General features: G+C 48.6%; 1 protein-coding gene across 2 annotated transcripts in view; it reads right to left on the minus strand.

Annotated features, from left to right (window-relative positions):
• Positions 1-15,170: 15,170 nt before the first annotated feature.
• LOC122363520 (flocculation protein FLO11-like) overlaps positions 15,171-23,148 on the minus strand; it is a 28,621-nt gene continuing 20,643 nt past the window's right edge. The window contains exons 5-8 of one of the 2 annotated variants that reach the window (XM_043332909.1): positions 20,625-20,736; positions 19,968-20,106; positions 19,576-19,656; positions 15,171-18,460 (exon numbers count right to left, since the gene is read on the minus strand). In XM_043332909.1, coding sequence (XP_043188844.1) covers positions 15,704-18,460; positions 19,576-19,656; positions 19,968-20,106; positions 20,625-20,736 — 3,089 coding nt within the window. In that variant the 3' untranslated portion in view covers positions 15,171-15,703. The remainder of the gene's footprint in view (positions 18,461-19,575; positions 19,657-19,967; positions 20,107-20,624; positions 20,737-23,148) is intronic. The other variant, XM_043332910.1, reaches the window with a different exon arrangement.

A 23,148-nucleotide genomic window follows, 5' to 3' on the forward strand; every position in this document is an offset into this window, starting at 1 on the left:
TGCCCCCAAGCCTGAAAGGGGAACAACATATATTTTTTGTCCCCAAAAACACTTAAGAAAAATGAATGTGAGAAGGGCGTAGTAGGTAGAGAGAAAATACCGTATCATTAAAAATATGTGAGCTTGATAAAAGTGTTGGTCTTGTCTTCACCCAAGAAGTTCTTATTGCACACTTTAACCATGGATGAAAGAACCTTCATCCCCTGGTTCTCCTTCATCCATGCTTTAACTCTCGATCGACGTGTGAAGTTATCGTGTAAGGTATCATGAAGCCGATCGCGACGAAACTTTAGTACCCTCATGGTGACAAAGTCTGAAAATTTCATGACCCTGACCCAAGTGAACTTTGACTTGTGGCCTATTTCTCGAGACTGTTTGGCCATGTTGGAGGCCATGTTTGGCCGGAATAGCGATTCGGCGTATGTCGGCTCACATTATCCGCGCTTTTATAGTCTTTTAGTGGTAAAACGCTCAAACATGTGATATGATGTTGCTCCCACGCATTAGGGCGGATACCAATGTCACCTTACGGTCAAGTCAGGTCATTGACCTTTGATGACCTCGGTGCACTTTTCCGAGTTTAACATGTTTCTAGGATAGTTTCGTTTAGCTGATTTTGAATTTAGCATTTTGCAGCCATTTGAACATTTACGAAGTAGTTTTGATGCCTTCGTATCATGTTACGTAGCTGCCAGTGGTAGTGGACACCTGCTATACGGACGCCCATAAGTACTCCTACTGGTTGATCTGACCTGACCTGCCCCGACGTGGTCTAAACGCATGAAGACATTATCTATGATCCAAACTAACATGAAATTTGTGATCAGCACAAAAAAACGTATTACAGCCTTACTTTAGGAGGTTCTGACAGGTCCTGATTTTCCCGTCTTTTGGGTCTGTGACCTGACCTGGGCGGTGTTTCACGGCACGCTGCCAGCCGCTGCCAGCGCTGATGGCACTTTTGGTTTCAATGGAGACATCAACAAGCCTATACCCACAACACTACCGAAGGCTGACCTTAGCTCGCGGAATGCGCTGTCAGCGGCTGTCAGCACGACCGTGAAACACCGCCCTGGAAGGTCAACCAATGACCAAGGACCTTAAAATCGGGTATCATCGGCTTCGTCTCGTCACTCACGGGCAACACGCCTGTTTTTTTTCCGCGAGCTCTAGCTTAATCAGGGGCCGAACGGCAGGGGGTCCAACCGACACCTCCCAGCCCGCGAAGGCTGCGCCACGCACCGACCCGGAGCGGGCTAATTGGTCGACAAAAGCAATTTGAAGTGTTTTCAAAGTAATATTTAGGCTCGGGTTGGGTGGGCTACCATTTCTATTTTTTTATTTTTAGTTTAAAAAAAATATCGTTTCAGGGCTGTGACGAAAAAATAAGTGGCCTAAATCCGATGAGAAAACAGGATTTGGGGGTACCCTAGGTTTGGTTACTTGCAGGAGTTGGCCCCCCCCCCCAAAACGCAAGTCTGGATCCGCCAGTGACCTGCAGAAGTCAGGAGACGTTTTGCCCGCGCAGCTGCGGTATGCCGTGCGCGCGCCCCGAGGCACCCTCTGCGCGGAGCGGGCCTGCATCGATCGCGGTCCCTCGGCCGTCGCTCCGCCGTGCCGCCTGGCAGGCTCCCAGGAGGCGCTCCCGTCTGCCAGCCCTCCGTCCCGCGCCGCCGCCGCGCCGGGCGGTGCCCTTCAGATGACCTCTATTACGCGGCGCGCGCGGTCGGCGGCGTCGCCGAGCGTACGGTGCTGCCCTCTGGCCCGCCGAGTGAGGCCACACCCACCGGTCGGTGGAGTGATGACTCCGCCCCTGTTCCCGCGCGGCGGACACCAACAAATGAACAACGGCAGATGAGATTCATTGATTGGTCATCGAGTGAGATCATAGGAGATGGCTGGGGGACGGACAAAGGGCGACCACTTTCCTTGTTTCATGCTCTGAGCAACGTGGCTCAGTTGCAGGGTCAGAGACCTGTCTTGGGCACCGAGGCGTTGGCGAGTGGTGCTTGTTTTAAAAAGACGGTGTATTATATGGCAAAAATGCACAAAGTGCCTTGAGACGCTGTTAAGAAAAGTGCCGTTCTTTTGCTGCAGCCCTATATGAGGTTGGTTGTCACTTGTCACTGTACCGTATGTTATAACTTATAGGACTAGCAAATAGCAGTTTACTTTCTGTGGTGAAATGCATGTAAGATTCTACGCACCCATATTTAACGGTGACGCAGATCATTTGGAAAGTGATTTGTATTTTGTCATGCATCTTTCATAAGTAAGCCTGCAGTGTTTGCCGTGTTACGCGTTTCATTTCGTGCTATAATAGCAGAGATTATTGTATGTCCCACTCCCCACATACACACACAAAAACGGAAGTTGTGTTTCTGTACTCTCTACGACGATAGCATGTCCGGTATTGGCACTTATCTATCAGCCAATCTCCGATAATCTCAACAATTCTGCACATACCACTGCTTATGTGTAGCATTGTTAAGTGTCCAGATCATATTTGCAAAAAGTGTAAAATAGCCATTTTCACGACGGCCATCCGGTACAAATTTGGTGCACATCTGGTGCAGATTAGCTGCAGATTTGGTCAAATTAGGTTCAGTGTGTCTCCTAGTAGCTATCAGCTAGGGTTGCACTAATTGCTTATATGCCTGCTTTGTCACATTATCAGAGAGTATCATCTATTAAAACACTGAAATGAATTCATAAAATAAAAATATTTGCTATAAAAGAGATTAGATGCAGATTTGGTCAAATTAGGTGCACTCGCCGGATAGCCCGTCGTGAAAACGGCTAATATTAAATACATATTTTGCTTTGTTATTTATTATATCAAAGTGTTTTAGACACTAACGAAGGCACCCTGAGGCCGAAACGTCTTTCTATTTAGAATATTTGCTTTTGTATTGACATCAGTTATGAATAAACATAACGATGTGTGATATGCCACACCGTTGAACTGTATAGTTGAGCCGAGGTCTTTCAAATACAGGGAATAAAAAGTAGACAAAAATATTGACAAAAGAAGGGTGGTGTAGGACGTTGCATGAGCATGTAAGCTTTTTAATTTTCGAAACCCTCTCGGATTTTTCTTCTTTATGCGTTGCCTTACAATTTATTGCTGGCTTTTCCATAAGTTAACCCTCGCCCGTGTTGGTGTTTTGCCAGCGTCTAACGTACAGGGAAGTGTCGTCTGAAGATACCCAATTTTAATTTCCTGGGTCATTGGTTGACCTTCCAGGTCAGGTCAATCACCCAAAAGTCGGGGAAATCGGGACCTGTTAGAACCTCGTAAAGTGAGGTTGCAATGTTTTTCGGGTGCTGATCACAAATTTCATGCTAGTTTTGATCACAGATGATGTCTTCATGGCATTAAGGCCAGGTCGGGTCAGGTCAGGTCAGGTCAGGTCAACCAGTAGGCGTCCTGCCGGCTATCCGATAGGCATCAACCACCTCTGACAGCTTCGTAACATGTTACGAAAACACCAAAACTTCTTCGTAACTGTTCAAATGAGTGGTACCTACATTCGAAATCAGCAAAAAAAAAAAGACTGAAATAAAACATGTAACACTCGGAAAGGTAAACTAAGGTCATCAAAGGTCTATGACCCCGACCTGACCTTTGCATGACCCTGACTCCCACATGAACACCCTCACCCACTTGATACATGAAACCAACATCACTTCACCTGTTTGAACGTTTACAACCACAAAAAGACTGGAAAAGCTCGGATAACTAGGTAAGGCGACATACGCCAAAGTGCGATTCAGACCAAACATGGTCTCGAGCAACAGGTTGCAGATTAAAGGTCATTTGGGTTAGCGCCATGAATTTCTCAGAGTGGTTGCAAAGTTGATCTTAACTGGAGGGTGCTGAAAGTTTCACTGTGATCGGCCGCTTTTGCGGTACTTATTCGCAAGAACGAGGGTGTCCGTTCGCCCCCCCCCCCCATAAGTGTGAAGGTTTTGGGCTGCTTATTTTTTACACATGAGGAATTATACGATAAGCCTTCGAAGGTCCCAAGTACCAGCTCCTTAAATTCGACACTGCTTCGTCAACACAATATATTCCACACTGTTATATTCCACTTCTCATTATATATTCCACACTGTTGAGGGCGTAGTTTTGATAACTTGAACGAATGGTACAGATAAAAGAGCCTTTAGTACGCATCGATTGAAGAGATAAAGATATGTAACGCCACACGAAACAAACTGTAATAAACGCAGTCCAGCTCGACTAAACTGGCTCGATTCAATACAGTCAGCATTCAATACTCGATTCAATTAGTCAGCAATGTAGTCAGCAATTAACGACTTCGTAATCTACATATATCAGTCATCAGCCGTTGCCATTGTCAAACTGGGTGCACCAAGACATATGTCTTGTGACTTCATTTTTTGGCGACAGCACAGCAATGCCTATAGATCAGAAGGCGAGCGCAGACTCGATCTCTGGCGTCAGTTTGTTTGTTGCTCCTGCCGTGACGACCTCATGACTGATCTGCGCGGCGGTGTATTTGGGATCGCTGGTCTCTGTTGACCCCCACCGGTTCCCACTGGTCTCGCACTGATCCCAACTGGTCCCCACTGGTCTTACACTGACCTCCATTGTAGAGTTGCAAAATTTCCCTACCGCACTACCGGCATGCCGGTAATTTTTCACTACCGCAGGTTTTTTCGTGGTATCTGGCATGTCTTGCCGGTAGCATGCCGGTATTTTTGATTTTGCACTCAAAAAAAAAATTATCAGAATATGATTAAAACTTTGGACACTAAGAGGCTATTTAATTGTAATAACAGCAATCTTAGCCACTGCAAAATACATTTTGTGGTAGAAGTTTCATTGCTAAGGGTAGGGATAACACATGAACCTCAGCATTTCACAGGTTTGGCTCTTATTAGAATTGTCAAGAATCTACTGTGGTCTATCAAAGGAAGACAAAGAATACTCCATTCATGTTGCAAAAGCACAACCAATTAGTAAGTCTAATGGTAGGTAATAGGCATAATACAAAAACTAAAATAAATAAATGTTCATGGCAACATTCCCTAGGCAAAAGGCAGAATCAAAACAACACAAAACACATTGTTTGGAAACTGGCCTTGAGTCCTGAGATGTGGTCTGAGATACTCTACAAAGAATTTGACACTGAAAATCCAGCTATGAAGGCAGGTGTTAGGTAGCCCTGAGCCTAACTTTGGTCCCAAAAATGAAATGAAAATGAATGAGTGAACTGGCATTTTGTCTTATCTTTACAAGAAAACACAACATGCAGACGAAATGAATACAAAGTGGCGCAATGTGGCGCAAAGGCAACCAAGGATTGACTTTTAAGATCCTCTGTCCCCTAAAGAAAGGATGTAAGCTGATGACGTATTATTTATTCATATGCCCTTTTGGTTGAATCACTCAAGATAAATCAATTTTCTTGTAGTGAATAACACTCACAGTGTTGATTTCATTGGTATTCAATATCGTGTTGGATGATTTTGAACAATAAAATCATTCACGAGGCAGAAGTTTGCAGTCCTGAAACTTTTTTTTTGCAGTGTTTTAATCAGCTGGTTAAAAACTGTGTTATGGCGCATCTGTTCCGAAATCCTAAGCCTTGTGTTTGTTCCCGCGTTTGAGATGGGGGAGGATTATTATATCGTTTTTATACCTATTATTTGGTGATTTCTCAGGACAAGTGAGTTATTAACACATATTTTTACATGATTCGTATCTTACTCACGAGCCAGCAAGCCATGGCGGGTAGGATGGCCTTGGCGGAAAGGAAAAAGCTGATGTTGATCTCGCTTCCTCAGTTAGGAACCTGGCCGAATCTGTAGTTTTTTATATTGTGATTTGTGACTATCTATAGTTCATTATTTGGTTGGTACCTGCAACATTTTAGGAGAATGTGGAAAATAAGAACGCTTGTGGTAAATGTGAATTGTGATTGCTGCTCACTGTGCAGTCTTCAGAAACACATTTCAGTAATTCAAGTTCTTTTTGTCCTTGCTTTTTTGATGAATGTGTTAATGCTTTTTGTAGGCAATACCTTTTTGATTACAGGTGATATTTTAACAGCTGTAGACTGGAATTGAGTTTCAAAATTGTGGTGTTTGTGCAGGGCCAACTCAGCCAACATCAGGCTGCTGGTAGTTTTGGTTGGACAATGGGTGGCTGCTGGGTGGGGCGGTTACTGAAATTGCCAAAATGTGGGCTGTGGCATCTCATGCAGGAGTAAGCCAGAATCAAGAATGCAGGTTTTTTGGTATGCCGGTAATTTGGCGGTTTTTTGCTTGGGGCGTGGTAGCATGCCGGTATCCCAGATTTTTTTTTTGTGGGGCGGGGCGGTGCCGGTAGCAGCCCATTGGGAAAACTTTGCAACTCTACTCCATTGGGTCCTACTGGTCTGCACTGACTTCCACAGGTCCCCCCGCTGGTCTCCTCTGCTCTCCATTGACCCCCAATAGTCTCCACTGGTCTCCACTGACTTCCACAAGTCCCAACTAACTATATAGTTCGGGCTATAGCCCCCGTTGGTCTCCATTGACCCTCACTGGTCTCTATTGACCCCCACTGGTCTTTGGTGGGTCCCGCTGGCCCCCTGCTGTGCCCCGCTGCAGCCTAGACGACCGGGGTTCCATTTCCTGACGGGCCGATACGGGCCGTATCGTCGGGCCGCCGGCAGCTGCAGCGCGCGCCCCGTCAGTCTCCATTTCCTGTTGTTTATGCGTCGCCGCAGCGCCGTCGGCCGTTCGCCAACCCCTCCAGGATAATTGCTGACCGCCGCTTCGGGGCGGCGCCGCCAACGCCGCAGCGCCGCTGATTGAAGCGGGCGGCGGCGGCGGCGGCGGCGGCGGCGGCGCAGCGGCGGTTTTTGTGGCGCGGCGCGGCAGCCAGCGTCGGTTGAGCGCTGAGCGACGACCGCCAGCCGCCGCGCCGACATGGTCGCCTTTCGCGGCAGAAGCCGGCGGCCGGTCGCCCTTAGCGACGTTGCGACACAGCGGTGAAAGCCGCCGCCGCCGCTGCCGCCGCGAGTGACTGACCGCCGCACCACGCCGCGCCGCGCGCTGGGGAGGGGGAGGGGTGGCCGGCGGCCCGGCGACTGGCGGCGGGACGGGGATGGGGGATGGGGCCGAGGAGGGATACATGGCCGCCATTCTGAACACATGGCCGATCGTCAGTCATGTCCGACGCCAACCAAACAAAAAGCCAGCCAAAAAGAGATGGATGTGAAGGAATGGAGGGACGACTCCAGCGATTTGCTTTCAAAGAGTGATAAATGAACTAAATTGGATAATGTAGAAAATTCCAGAAATACAAAAGCGCGGCTGGGTTTCCCCCTGCATTTCAAGAGATCGAGCTTGGTGTTGTGTCCCCAGGTTACGCATTATATTGCTTCATGTCCAATTATATGAAAACCTTGTGCTTATTTGCACAAAAGCATTGTTTCTTTTCAGACCTTAGGATATGTTTGTTACCTTCTGCCTATCTCAAGCAGCTTTTGCCAAATTGTCAGGGAATTCATATTTGTTTTTCAATAGAAAAACGCAATCCTAACGAAAAGTGTTTCAACTATTGACAACAAACCTACGGTTACCTATACCGAAATGAATTGAATTTGGAGGAACAATCATGATCAGTGTTGTTAGTGTTATCATACGATTTCAAGTGCTCGATCACTTTTCTTTGCAATCACATCAGAAAAAAAGACACAAGCCCAACATTTACTCAAACTTCGTCAGTGTCTGTATTGGCGTCGTGCGGCCTGTTCAGTTTCGCGAATATATGTCATTTCGCGACGGTTTTTATGTCGCCTGTCCCGCGGGCGGCGTCCCCAGCTGTGTCACCATGCGGGGTGGGCTCCCATTAGCTGTAGCCTATAGGGGGAGGGGTAAGGAAGAGGAGGAGCAGGAGCCTTCGTGTAAGTGGGCGCATCAGCCTGTTGGAAGGATGACGAAATAAAAAAGAGACCTTGAGTATGCACTTGTAATACCTGTGTGTTGTCGTGCTGCAAGAGTGCATGATTGACTTCTTGAACACATTTGATTCGTGATTGGATGATGCCTCATTACTTGTGATTTTAACCATCGCCGGCCAAGGCTATTTGGCGTCCTTCGGCGGCGCAAGGGGTACGACAGTTGGTTCGACCCCCCTCGCGTTTGACTGGGCGCCTAGTTGAGCTAGAGCCTCGCGGAAAAACCATCGTGTAGGTCGTCACGAGACGAAGCCAGCGGTATCCAGTTTTAAGGTCATAGGTCAAATGGTGACTTCTGAGGTCAGGTCAATGACCTGACCTCAGAAAATCGGGAAAGTCGGGAAAATCGGGACCTATTAGAATTTCGTAAAATGTTGCTGCTGTTTTTTTTTCGAGTTGCTGATCACGAATATCATGTAAATTTTGATCACAGATGTTGTCTTCATGCATTTAGGCCAGGTCGGGTCAGTTCAGGTCAGGTCAACCAGTATGGGTCCTGCCGGGTAATCGTAGTGGGTTCAACCGCCTCTGACAGCTTCGTTGCATGTTAACCCTATTAGTTAGTGGCGGGGGGGGGGGGGGTTGTTTTCATCCACCCCTCAGGTTTTTCGGGAATATCTCCGAAACCGCTGAAGCTACGATGCTGAAATTTTCTGACTTTTCCTAAAACTAAATTGGGCACATTCCCTGAAAATTTCAAGTTCATAACTTTACCAGGGGCGGCTCCAGAGCACTTGGAATTGGGGGGTCCTATTCGTGGAGCGAGTCATTTGGGCGAAGATCACGATGCTGATGTATTATAACTGTATGCACCAGTTTTACGAACCGTGAATGAAAGGTATCATGTGATAACATATACAAAGTTATTGTGCATCCTCTTTTGACACGTTTTTGCTGTAATAGGCGGATCCAGGCTTCCAAAAAGGGGGGTTATGTTTTATCTCCCAACATAGGTGCCCTGACACCGCCTATGCATGACCATTGACCAATACAATTGTAGTCGTTCTCTCATAAGAAAATTGTAACATAACAAGACCATTACCACCCTTTTTAGAAACAGTACCAACAAAAACCTTATTTACTATACTTTTTGTGTACCCCCAATCTCAATGATCTGTATCCGCCTATGATTTTTGAAAATGCATATTTTTAGGATCCATGTGAATTCCTGGTTCATTCTCTATCGATCGGCAAAAGTTGCGTTAAGATTGGTTCAGAAACCTGGCCGTGATAAACAGTCTAAAATGTATCTGCAATTTGCCCGTTTTTACCCCCCTCTACCCCCCTATTGACATTTTTTAATTTTTTATTTTTTAGAAATGTAGATCACGTTGAGCGAAATCGAATGCCGTTTGAATTTTGAAAATCGGCCCGTTAGATCTCGAGATATCAAGGGGGGTCGTAAACAGCCCCCCCTGCCACTAATAGGGGTAGCCAGGAGCCTGCCACTAATAGGGTTAAGAAGGCACCAAAACTACTTCATAAATGTTCAAATGGTTGCCAAATTCGAATTCAGCTCCAAAAACTAGCCAAGAAACATGTAAAACTCGAAAAAGTGAGCCGAGGTCATCAAAGGTCAATGACCTGATCTGACCTTCAGGTGACCTTGACACCCACCCTAATGCATGGGACCGACATCACATCTTATGTTTGAACGCTTGAAACCACGAAAAGACTGCAAACGCGCAGCTAAAGCGAGCCAATATACATACTCCGAAATCGCGATTCCAGCCAAACATGCTCTCAAAAAGTAGGTCACAGGTCAAATGTCACTTGGGTAAGGGTCATAAAATTTTCAGAGTAGGTGTCAAATCGATCAACGCGACTGTACTGAGAGTTTCGTCGCGATTCATCGCTTTTTACGCGAGTTATTTGCGAAAAACCTTAGGGGGTGCATACTAGAGTTGCAAAATTTCCCTACCGCACTACCGGCATGCCGGTAATTTTTCACTAACGCAGGTTTTTTCGTGGTATCTGGCATGTCTTGCCGGTAGCATGCCGGTATTTTTGATTTTGCACAAAAAATTATCAGCATATGATTCAAACTTTGGACACTAAGAGGCTATTGAATTGTAATAAGTTGGACAATGGGTGGCTGTTGGGTGGGGCGGTTACTGAAATTGCCAAAATGTGGCATCTCATGTAGGGGTAAGCCAGAACCAATAATGCAGGTTTTTTAATATGCCGGTAATTTGGCGGTTTTTTTTGCTTGAGGCGTGGTAGCATGCCGGTATCCCAGAAAATGTTTGTGGGGCGGGGCGGTGCCGGTAGCAGCCCATTGGGAAAACTTTGCAACTCTAGTGCATACCCTCCTCCCACCTGTGCCGGCAAAGGCTAAGGAATGGAGTTGGGCTTTAATTGAATTTGGACCGGCAATTTAATGAGCTAGGTCAACCGGTGTGTTCAGAACTCATGCCACGCTGAAACAGACCGATTAATTTCCGTCGATTGTTTTAATTGATGCTAGCTAACAGCGTAAGCTAGCTATAAAATTTAGATGACATGCGACGGATGGTCCGCTAGTGTTTTTACCTATATGTATAATTGTAGGTGTACGCATTCCCGTTGTCATACCCTGACACGCTAACAAAATGTAGTTGGAAATAAATGGCAAAGACGAATAGTGAACTTTTTGTCCTTTTATAGATTTATTAACCCGCGCCCGGCTGCACTATGGTTGGAAACGGCCTCACGGATGGCCATGGGCAATTTCGGAATATATGTATATTTGGGGTGTCATTCTGTTGGAAATTGATGAAATGTTTTGAATTGGGCAGAAAAAAATACTTAGTTGCGCATTTAGTCTTCATTATCGTGCGTGGAATCGGGAGTTTCTGATAGTGGCCTTATTGGTGCGCCGTCAAAGGTTTAAACAACCGCGCTGGCGATTGCATGTGGAGTACCTCAATGACGTTGTAAAACTGGATTATTATATATCAAAATAATCCTTGTTATGTTGGCTATCGAGTGGAGTGACTCTTTTTCCCATGTGTGTTCAAAATCAGGAACGGCATTGCATTCTGTTTGCAGTGTCACCACAGCAACATTTGCAAAATTACGTTTATGTTTCATTGGACATACAAAAAGTTCTCCATCGACCTCCATTGAGCTTTTTGGCAGAATAAGTCTCTGTTCAATTCTGTGTGAGGGGAACCTAAAAGCAAACTGCGCACTTGTGCGCAAAATCGTCCATGAAGCTTCATCTCCCGAGGCGTACCTACCCGTCGCTTCGTTAGTAGCAGGTCTGCTCGTCAGTCGTGCAATGGCTTATCCTAATAAATGATGGTAAGAAGCAGGGTTGCGAAGTCAAGGTGGCGCCAAATCCGACTCCTACTCCGACTCCGACTCCTGTCTCGTTGCCATGACTCCGGGCGACTCCGTCTCCGACTCCGGACCCCTGCCAGTGTTTCGGAGTCGTGATGGAGCTGTTCCGATTTCGACCGACTCCGACTTCCACTGCGGGCTCCTGACCGACTCCGACTCCGACTCCGACTCCTGGCTCGTTGCCACGACTCTGGGCGACCCTGACTCCGACTTTGACTCTGACTCCGACTCTGACTCCGACTCTGACTTCGACTCCGCCCCCTCGTAAGAAGTAACTGCTCGCCCCTGCACCTGGAGTATGGATATCGTGCAAACGTGTATGGATATCCTGGAGTATGGATATGGATATCCACTGACAGAACAGACATACAGACATGCTGTAAACGCCATTACACTGCCAATACCATGGTAAATCCAATGGCTATCTATGATTTTTGATCATCGTTCTAGATTTTCCAAAATCTTGAACTGAATCTTGGCAATTTCTCGTGACTACTTCACGACCATGATGCATGCATTTCTGAAATTGATCTTTTTTCAACTAACCACGTACTCGTATGATAAAATGAATGTCACCATCGTGTTCTACGCCCAAAAGTATCCATAAAACATGTGTCGTGGGCTACGAATAGGTACCAGTTTTAATTTTCGGGGTTATGTGCTTACCTGATTGACCTGACTTTGACCCTGGCCTATGTTTGACTGACCCCTACATGGATCTGACACTCTTTTAGCACTTATATGAAGGGTTGTGCACAGTTGTGACAGAGTTTATGGCGAGAGGCACCGATTGCGAGGTTCTAAAGTCCATGCTACTGAAAGCCTGATTTCAAGTGTCTGACCTGACCTTGACCCGACCGGTGACCTCGAAATTCAACTTTCAAGTATTCATCTGAATTGTCTCTTCGCGTTCTTTCGTTTGCCGCCTCGTGCGTTTCGCTGCGCCTATTGGTTCTCGAGTTATCGGCTGGGGGCGTTGAACGCCCTCCCCCCGGCAAACGGCGGGTGGGGAAATACCCCAGCAACTGCCGGGTTAATCAGACGCATTTTTTGTCATTTTGATCGTCATTTTATTTCTTACCTTTTTGTCCAATCTAAAAAAAAAAATCATTTATACTTTTTCTCCAAACTTTTGACCCTTTATGACAAATAGTAGGACACTGTGCGTCACTACGTTGATATTTCTCGCCCTAAAGCATAACAACAATATCCATTCAGTATAGCAGTATTCAAAACATGTTCAAAATGCCTCGCTATATCGATGACATTACGAAAGACCTAGGCGACTTATAACATGCTTGCAATAATGACGTCACATATGCGTGACGTGACGGGACCTTGTCGTTTCTGAGTTGCTGTATGATGCACAAAAGACACTGGTATACCTATGCAAAGTTTCATCGTAATCGGTCCACGCATTAAAAAGTTATAGGGCAAAACATTTTTCGCGTTGACCCCCGGCCATCCGTAAGGCCGTTTCCAACCATAGTGGGCTGGGGGTCCTGGATTTCCACGCCCTGCTGGGGGGTGTTTGAACACGCCAGAGCCCTTGTAACTCGGCTCCTGGGCCACGTAGCGATACGCGGAAGGCAACGTTCGAAAGAGCGTAAAAAATAATGACGAAATCACTTCGGTCAATTTTTGGGTCAGGTCAAAGTTGACGTCACCAGAGGTCATTGAAGGCAAAATTTCGCCGATTTCCAGGTCAAATGTCAAAAAATTCCAAGAAGCCAACGCATAACTCGGGAACCAATAGAGCTACAGCGCTGCGGAAAAGTGCATTCGATAGCCCTATTAACGCCCTTTCTGAGTAATTCCCTCAGATTTGACCTAACGTCAACGGTTTTGCTTGCAGGGCGCAAAAACTGCAAAAATAGCCGATTTTTTTTCGGAAAGTTTTTCTGTAATAACTTTTGACCCAAGCCTTGTACGAGCTTACTTTCACCGGCATCGTGTTCCTCTCGTCAAGACGCATCGAATGAACTATAACTTGACCTTGAAAGGTCAACTTGAAAATTTGACCTCAGGTCAAGGTCATGTCCTGACCGGAAAGGATCATGTTGCATATCAGTCGATCCGTATCGTCGAGCTGAACACATATAAGGCGTTTTCATCGCTCTAGCATGCCTCTATCAAAAGTTGTTTGCGAAAAACTGTTAGATACCATTCGTGACCTAAGATGACCTCAGGGCACAAACAAGGGTCACGGACACCATTTTCATGTTCAGTGTGTCTAAACCACTTGTAATTCGGTGTTTGGGAGTGTTTATAATGTCTTTCGTCCAAAAGAGGCGCATTTCAATTTTCTCCCATTGACTTATAATGGGGAGGTCGCAAAATTGACCTGACCTTAGGTCATCGAAATCAAAATTCTGAGATATACATTTTGTACATGCTATTGCTCTTAGCAATCGCTGAAAGTTTCAAAGCGATCAGTCACTCGGTGTAGCTATATGACAGACATTGAAACTTTTTATGAGGTGAGGTCACTTCAAGTGACCTGGTGACCTGACCTTGAATCAGGCGCGGATACAAGGGGGGGGGCCATGGGGGCCATGGCCCCCCCTTGGCCGATTTTTTTCAAAAATAAAATAAAAAGTTAAAAAGTTAAAAAGCTGAAAAGGGGGCCTCCTGAAAATAAAGTGGCCGAAATCCGATGAGTTTTTTTTTAACCTACCCACTTAGTTATTTCTTAGAAGACTAGCTGAGAAGACTTCTTTGTTAGAAGATTGGTAAAGCTTTTCATAACTTGGAGGTCTCATATACTCACAGAGATGACCACTTTTACAGGGCCTCCTAACCTGCACAGAGGGCCTCCAAGCCTGCACAGATGTTGAGATGTTGCCTGAACAGCTAGATAAGCTCAATAGACGCAGTTTTTTATTTGGGGGGGGGGGGGCCAACAAGTGGGAAGATGGGGCCTCCAACAGGTGGGATTATGGGGGGGGGGCTCCTGGTTTCTAATGGCCCCTCCCTTGGAGATTTTCTGGATCCGCCCCTGCCTTGAATGTTCTTGGTCTGAAATTTTCACATGTGTAGAATTGATGTATGATAAGGTGTACCAAAAAGATATTCGCGAAAAACCACAAGGGGGTGTTCAAACACCCCCCCCCCCCCAGCAGGGCGCGGGTTAAGTGAGAAGTTTTGTCTTTGTGAAACTTGAAACTTGCAAGTTATGAAGTTGTTCCATGATCCATCTAACATCTGGGTTGCATTTTGTCTCTAGGTATTGACAATTGACATTTAAATGTTCCAAGCCTTCTCGAAAGACAAGAGGCCGGCTATCGACAATCTGAATAGAATGCGTAAAAAATAAAACAACAGCCGAATATCAGAGAGATGTTTGTTACAGGAAATGTCAGCAATTTCACTAAAACGTGGGTATCACTATGGACTCGGAAAGGGGCGACTGTAAAATACATGAGGCATGATAATTATCAATACGTGATGTGTGTTTTCTTAGACAAACGGCGGGACTATGGTGAAAGCGGGATTAGCAAGCTTATGTAAATCCTGAAAGGAAATATTCAACAGAACTGTTGTTGATTCGGTGAAGTGAAGAAATGCTTCGATGGTTTCAATTGTATTTATGTTTTTGCCGGCGATCGTTCAAAAAGAAAAGCTACATATCAGTGTGGCTTGTAGTGAAAAGAAAGTAAGCATAGGTTGGAAACGAAACTTCCTATGAGCACGAACGTAAATCAAACGCAAGGTGAAGCGAAGCCAAGAGCGTATACCAGTCCAGCCTTGCAAGGAACTGTTCTGACATAGCTAACAGACCAATGCGCGCAAACCAATGACCAATACGTTGTGCTATTCTGCTCCCAATTGATAGTTTTTTAGGAATTATATCGCATTCAAACATCATTAAAGGGCATGACTGTTTAATGTTTATTCTGTTCATAAACACGCATCGTACAGTTATGCACCGCACTGAACAAACACTTGTGTAACTCGACTGCGACTAGTCAAATGTAATGCAGTTATGTACATACAACACAGACACAACATTTGCGATGACACCCTTTGACCATTCTTTGGGAAGACATCAATGCACGAAAAACAAACATCCATGCCACATTTGTGAGACATTTGAACTTTTGAATGTTGAACTTTGACACAACCGCCTAAGCTGACGCCTATCGGTAGCGGTTCTTAGTGGCTGTTGCGGTCGCAGAAACAGAAAGGACTGAGATCTGACGGTGAACAATGACATCAGCTCCTAAAGTAACGTCACGGAGCAGCTCTCTGATTAAGTCGATAATCAGCAATGCATCACCTTGCTTACGATACCGGCAAGCTGCATGCGACAGCATTTGCAACCACGAACAACATCACTTCCACAAGTGCATTACATGAATGGCAAGCAGTCGAAGAACATCATATCTAAGACTTCCTGACTACTTTGGTGGGATAGGAGTGAGAGTGACTGAGTGTCTTTCAGGGTCACTCTTGCCCACGGTCCTAGTGAGGTTTTCCATGTGCTGGATTGATGCCGACGTCAGTGCCGTCGGAGTTCGCAACGGAGGTGCCGTGGTGCCCGCTGTCGGAGACGCCTTCTTGGCGGAGGCCCCCATCCTAGCCTCGGACTGACGCCGAAGCAGGGAAGGGTCCGACATTGGATGGAACTCGTGACCCTTGGGCAGCGGAGGGAACATTGGATGTGTGGGGAACATGTGAGACGGCGGTCTGACCATGCCACCCTGGGCCATGGCCATGTGGGAAAGCGTCAGGAGGTTCCGAATCGCCATGTCGTAGCTCAGGCGGCTGGCCATGCTCGTGTTGACGTGAAGAGGAGATGAGTAAAAGTCGTGGGGAACCATGCCGGCAGGGAAGTGGAAGGATGCTGGGTTAGGCTCATGGAATGTGGGCTGCTGCTTTTGCTTCGGTGGCGGGATAGTCTTGGCGGGCTTGGCTGCACCGGAAGGAATGGGCGTGAGGGAGATATGCTCGGAACGTGACAAGTTTCTCACGATGGAGTGAATTGTTTGGGTTCCCTGAGCCTTTGCTGGCTTGTGCTTGCGGGCCTGTGATTTTGAGGCGGAACGTTTTGGGACCATTGATGTCGAATCAGCGGCAGTTTTGCTGGCGCGCGCAGATAGGTCCAGCGGCGAACCGGTCAGGACCCGCTTGTGGTTCTTCTCCAGGTATTTGGCAACTCCACTTGAGCTTCTGGGAACTTCCTTGAAGAAATGTTTGATATCGGCAGATGCTTTGGCATGCTTGGTTGAACCGCAACGCATGGATGAACTGTCTGGACTGTGTCCTGCGGCTTTGTTGGGTGTGGCAACTTTTGCAACCGTTTCGGTACTCTTTTGCAATTTTTCTCCCTGAGCTGGAGCATTGGGTATTCTCAGGATATTCACTGCATGCGCTTTTGTTTTGTCATAAAATGTTCCCTGTCCGGCATCAACCCCTGCTGCCTGCGTGAGCCTGCTGGCAAGCTCAGGGTGAGAAGCTGTAGAAATGTTGTTCTGAAGTGTTTTGGCTGACTTTGTAGTCGTTCCTTTCACCTCATCCCTTATGCCTCGCTCTTGTTGTGACGTCCCAGCACCTATTCGGGATGTTTGAGAAGGTTGAGTGGTTGTCTGCTTTCGACAGTCAGTGTCTTTCTGAGGCTGCACGGCATTGTTTACTCTTGAGTCAGAATATTTGTCAACTTCAGGTGTCATTGTTTGGACAGAACAATCGACTTTGGTGGGAGATGGTTTTGGAGCGCCGCCACTAACTTTATCGATGTCCTGTGTTCCACATGATACGGACGATGTGGTTCGTACAGTGCAGCTGCCACCGGGCTTATTGGGCGATGCAAAACTGTCGACGTCAGCCTTGCGGGCATCTGGAGACGGAGATGTCTCGGACTCAAAAGGAACGTGAGGCTCAGGACGCTTGGCTGGTCCGCAGAACATAGTCTGGGTGTCAGAGGTGCAGCTGGGCTCAGGATCTGGAGTTGCAGACTGTCCTTCCATGCTATCCTTTGGTTCAGCAGTGGGTGCAGCCTCAGGGAGATTAGACGTGCTTGGACATGTGTCCATACTTGTGGCTCCTTCAGCGGACTGTGGGGACCCATCCCTGCTACTCATGCAGGCATCAGTGGAAGGAAGTGGGGTGTCATCCACGGATGAACGTTCCTCTGCCTCCGCTGTATCCATTGACACTGACAAAGCCTCCTCGTCTACAACAAGGCAACACTCCGACGCTGCGTCCTCGTCGCAGTTCGAGTCGTCGTCTGGATCACTGCTCTTTGGCTCTCCCCCGCACACATCTCCAGTATCAGGCTCGGTAGTGGTGCTGATTTCAGCACCGACTGTTAACTCGGAGGATGTGCTCCCAACTGCCGCACTATCTGCACAAGACACTGCCGTTGCAGAGGCATCAATGTTATCCCCTCCATTCCCACCAAGTATTGCAGGCGCATCATTGCACAGTTCATCATTGCATCCGTCGACACTTCCAGTGCCCACAACCTCACTAGCACCAGCATGACCAACACAGCCCTCACCACCTGCTGTGCACTCGTCACCACCCGACCCAGGCTCGTCTTTCGACACGCTCGGCTCGCAGGCCATGTCACTTCCAGACGGACAGCCGTCATCGCGATCGGGCTCGCTGGAACGCTGTTCGGCCGCGGGACTTTCACAAGCCTCGGCGGAAGGACCTGGCTGAGGAGACGGATTCTGGGCGACGCTTTCGTCTCCAGCAACACCAGATCCTGCGGGTGAAGACGCGGACACGCCGTGAAGAGCCTCTTCTTCAGCATCGAGACTAGCGATGATGTCTTCCACCTCTTTCGGCGACGTCGGCTCGTCGTCGTCAGCGTCGAACAGCCGTTCGAGGACCACGACCGGCTGTCGCGGCCGATGTTCGTCGGTCCGGCGCCGCTTGGCCGGTGGCTCGGAAGTAGCCGGGGGCGATTCAGGAGCTGACTCTTTCGCAGAAGTCTCCGGGACAGATGCCTCAGACGAGATCGCTGCTGGCGTTGACACATCCGGCCCAGAAACAGCTTCTGTTGACGCTGACGTCGACGCAGGCGATGCCACCGCTTTTGACTCTGACTTCGTTTCACTATCCTGCGACACTGCCGCTGTCTCGGCGTGCGTGACCGAAGGCGCCGGTCGTTTTCTCACGAGGCGGTACTCCAGGCGGACCGGCGCGTCCTGCGAACAGGGCGGAACCAGGTGAGGTTCGGGTGGGACCGGTCGGCGGCGGCGTCTACCATCACGGCGTGGGAATCCCGGCACCCCGCCAGGGTCCACACGGCCCGCCGCTCGGCCCCGCCGCCGTCAGTTCTCACGGCGCATTGTTCGCACCCCGTCTGTTAGGACAAGGCTGGTCACTTGACGGCTGGGCTCCGCGGTACGTGTGCGGACTGCGAATGCGGTGACTGTGGGTTGAAAGGAACCGCGATAAATGTGCAGGAGGCTAGTTCCTTTGGAAGCGTGCTGATGGCTCTAGTGAAATTCCAACGCGAATGCCTTGTATTTTAATGATACTCAACTGCCATTGTATTACGCTTAGTGACTTACTTATGCATCTACTGGCCAATACAAATTCTCAAAATTAATAGGCGCAAGGATATGAATGGTATCTCCAAGCTGAGCAGACCCATTCTTAATTATGAATTGCAAAACTGTCATACATTTTCAACCTGCAATCGATCCCCAGAATTACAAATAGCACCTCATTCACATGGGCATAACAAGAAAATTTAGCATTTCTCCACACCGAGTTACGAGCCGCCAGGGGCGTAGCGCGACTCGGCGCGGCGCTGTCTTTTCGACAGCCAGTCGGCCCGGCATGAAAGGGGCCGCCCGCGGTGCCGTGACACGCGCACGGCGGCGACTGATTGCCACGCTGACTTGCAGCCGAGACGCTGGCCGCCGAGGCGATGGCCGTTCGCGCTCGAGCGCCAGTCGCCGGCGCATGACGGATGGAAGATGACCGGTCGGAATGTCCCTGGTCCGCCCTCCGAGGGGGGGGGGGGGAGAGGACGCGCGCCACGGGTGGGACACTCTGCTGAGGGGATGGAAAAGGTGGAAAGGGCATTCTTCTGTACTGACAATATGAGGAATATGAGGATTTGGAGGATGGATTCGCATGCATTGTAAGTGTGAAGGTGGTTTGGTAGTATATGTGAGTTACAATGGAATACCCAGCGCACTGTGTAAAACACCTCTCGAGGTGTGGACTAAAATGCACAAAATACACAAAACTGAATCAACATGTATTGGTGAATAAGCACTTCATTGATCAGTGTATGAATGACCCGTACCTGCGGCGGCCGGTGCAGGTAGCCGACGTCCATCAGGCTGATGTCGTCGGGCAGGACGTGACGGCCGTGAATGAGCTGCACCTGTCGACAGCGCGCCACACATCGCCGCGTCAGTCGCGCCGCATCACACACGTCCAGGATCAAAGACCGGCTGCACGCCCGGCTCGGAATGTGGCCACGGTTTGGTCCACCGTGAAATCGCTAATGATGAGCGCCGAACAAACGGCCACGCGGGTCGTGAGGAAGCCGTCGGAGATCGACAATAACCAGCGCGAAGAAGGTGAATGATTTTGTTCATGTGAAGTATTGTTTAAGTTAGGAAATAATATCGGTGTGTTGGCGACAGCTGGCATGTTTTCAGTAAAAGCTCGCGACCTTTCAAAGGGACTCACCTGAACGTTAGGTGGTAATTGAAACTTGTTGCGGATGAGCTTCTGCAGCACGGTGAGGGGTGTACCGGCCTGGCAGCGCAGGTACCGGACCGGAGGTACTCCGGAGGTACTTCGCTGCTGCTTGGCCTCTTCGTCGTCCCTGAAGAAAACGACAATATCAGTAACTGCTAAATATTCTGGCGTCCAATGCCAGTTTATTTTCGGAAATTTCATAACGTTGAGGAAAAAGAATTCGGTCGAAAAGTTGATCAGCTATCAAATAAATAGGAAATCGAGAACACCAAATGGGTGGATCTGAATTCTAGATGATATTAACAACAGCAAAAGTTTACAGAGATGGACAGTGGAAACCCTTAACAGTAGCTATTCACGGTCAGTAGCCAGGTGTAGAAGTCCACCTTGTACCGCCACACAGCACATTTTTACCGCCCCATTAGGCGAGCAGCAATCAGCCCGCTAATGCCACCCGTCTTTATTGTCGGACCGCCGCCATCGGCTTCCCAGAACTATACGGCGGTGTAATAATGACGCCATAAAGGTGGCGATCGACGAGCTCCCCCTCACCACTCCCACCGCCAATGTGACAGTTAAAAACTGATAAGCCGGACAACCTAGTATGGAGTCCATAGAGACACTACTTCGAGAATCGCGACGTACCTGCTCTCAGCGTCGAACATGGCCAGTCGCAGCTGGAGGGGCTCGTCGGGGGTGAAGACGTGCGGCACGTACGAGGAAACGTCTCCCTTGGCCCAGCTCGGCAGCTCCGGGTCTGGAAACAGATAGAACACACCTCAGTTTGGGTCGGGATCGGGACATTCGATAAACGACGCCTTGTTGGCTGCGTAGGCGTAAGTCTGGTCATTTTCTAAGGATTCCGATAAGAAGTTTTGCAGCAACATTGAGTTGGGCAGTCAACGATGGTCGAATCCCAGCCACGCCTGACCAACCCACAAGAAGCATTCATTCTGCATACGAGCGGTGGATAGGAACAGCCTCTGTACCGCCTCCCACTGCGACCAATCTCCTGGCTTCACCAGGTTGGCTGGACCACTACAGCGCGGCTGCTAGTGCTGGCCCTGGTCCCGTATCGGAGTATTGATCGGACGGCCCGGGGAGCACGGGACGACCGGTCGGTGTCACCGTCAGCCGCTGTCACAGTCGCTGTCACTGTCACCGGCTGCTACTGTCACAACTACTGTCATCGACCGGAGACGAACGGTCGCTGTCACCGTCAGCCGCTGTCACAGTGTCAGTCACCGTGTTAGAGCCACTGTCACCGGCAGGGGAGGCCAGGCGCTGTTATACTGTCACAGCCACTGTCACGGGCCCAGGGCAGGCATAGGCTCTGTCATCAACAGCCGCCTTCGCTGTCACTCACTGTCACCGCCGCCCGCCGGTCACTGTCCCCGGCATTGTTCAGGCTCTGTCATGCTGCCATGGTCACTGTCATTCGCTCGGGATAGGCTCTGTCGCTACCAGTCACTGTCAGACACCCACTGTCGTCAGCACATGTCGGCCAGCCAGGGTTGGAAAAAACCCGGGTTTTTCATTAAAACCCACTGGGTAGTGGGTTTTATTCAGGTTTTCTGTGGGCTTTTTGGGTTTTTCATGTATGTTGGGCCGTTGAGCATAATATGTGTTCGCGTCACAATATGACACCTACCGTGACAGTAAACAATGTTGTTGAATCTGCACTGCAAGTAAAGATCATCGTTCTTTCTACAACCTTTATTAACAGCCTCATTACTTCAGTACATTTTGTGATGAGAGAACAATCGTCAACAGAGAATAGATTGAGGCTGCAATGAATTAATAATCACACTTTTGCATCCATCAGATGATGTAACTTCTGAACTAGAACGAGTTTCGATTACTTCTGAACTCGTTAACTATTTAAAGCAATGGAAGCTGCTGGATTATAGTCGAGTGCTCAACGTTTGCACACTTGGCTACGCAGCACGTTTGTTCACACGTCCTTTCCCTCATCATCACCAACACCACTCCTCGTCGCTTTTTAGGAGCGAGTAGCACTTGGCCAGCACTTCGCTGCCTTTTGCACTCCCAGTCGGTTCCGTATCTTACTGTGAACGTTTCCCAGGGTAGAGAAGGACCTCTCGATGCTGGCAGAGCTGCACGGCACCGACTGGACCTGCTCCATGAGCTGAGTGAACTCCTCTGGCACCGCATCTGCACTCTCTGACTTCTTCATCCTGTTGCACAGGATTCTCCACCAGGCACCGGGCTTTACAGTTGAAGTTGACGTTTCGTTAAACAATGCCTTGGGCAGTTTGGGATCCTTCGCTTCAAACAGGAGCAGTGGACCAACGAACGCGGGGTTCCGCCCCTCCAGCCACGTGTGGACTTCATCTTCCTGCTTAGCTGACAGCTTCTCGCCCCTATACACAGGGTGTAGCTTGTAAGCTACCAGATGCACTGGTTTCAGCCATTGCTGAAACCTCTTCTGGATGGCAGGTCTGTGAGACTCCAGTTCTGAGTTGGCTAGTAGCTGCATCCACACATCCACGCCCTCAGCCGCACAGCATGCATCAGACTGCAGTCGGTTCAGTGCTGCTGCTACTGCGATCAGCTGTTTCTCCAGGTGTGTAGCTGACCGGTACACGCCACTGTTTTCAACGATCCTTTTAACTTTGTCGTCAATTTCTTCCTCGTGCTCTGTCGCGATATTCACATAGTGAGGGTAGTTGCGCACGTATGTCTTGACGCACTCTTCATGGCTCAACCAGCGCGTTTCGTTTGGCAGCTGTGGTTTCACAGATGTTGGCTTCTCAGCTAGCCAAGCCGCTGGAAGGTGATGATTCCGGAAGTACTTCTGCACTTCAACGATCTGGCCTATGAGAGGCTTGGGAGAGATTTCCTGCAGCGCGAGATTGACGTAGTGTGCTGCGCACCCAAGCGTGATGAATCCTGGTCGAAGCTCTTCCAGAATCTTCCTCACCGCTACCATCTTCGCTTCGTTGTCGCTGATGTAGCCCACCACAGTGCATCCGTACTCTTTCTCGCACCGCTTGATCTCCTCGTCAGCAAGCTGGGCGATGCACTGTGCTGTCTTCTTGTTTGTGCCTGTGTCGACGGCACCGACAAAGTACGATTTATCTCCAGTATGGAGACAGGATCCTATCACTGGCTGGTTCTGGACATTGGACCAGCCGTCTTGAACCAG

The sequence above is a fragment of the Amphibalanus amphitrite genome, unplaced genomic scaffold (assembly GCF_019059575.1).
Source record: "Amphibalanus amphitrite isolate SeventyFive unplaced genomic scaffold, NRLGWU_Aamphi_draft 000625F_arrow, whole genome shotgun sequence".
In the NCBI taxonomy this organism is placed as follows: Eukaryota; Metazoa; Arthropoda; class Thecostraca; order Balanomorpha; family Balanidae; genus Amphibalanus; species Amphibalanus amphitrite.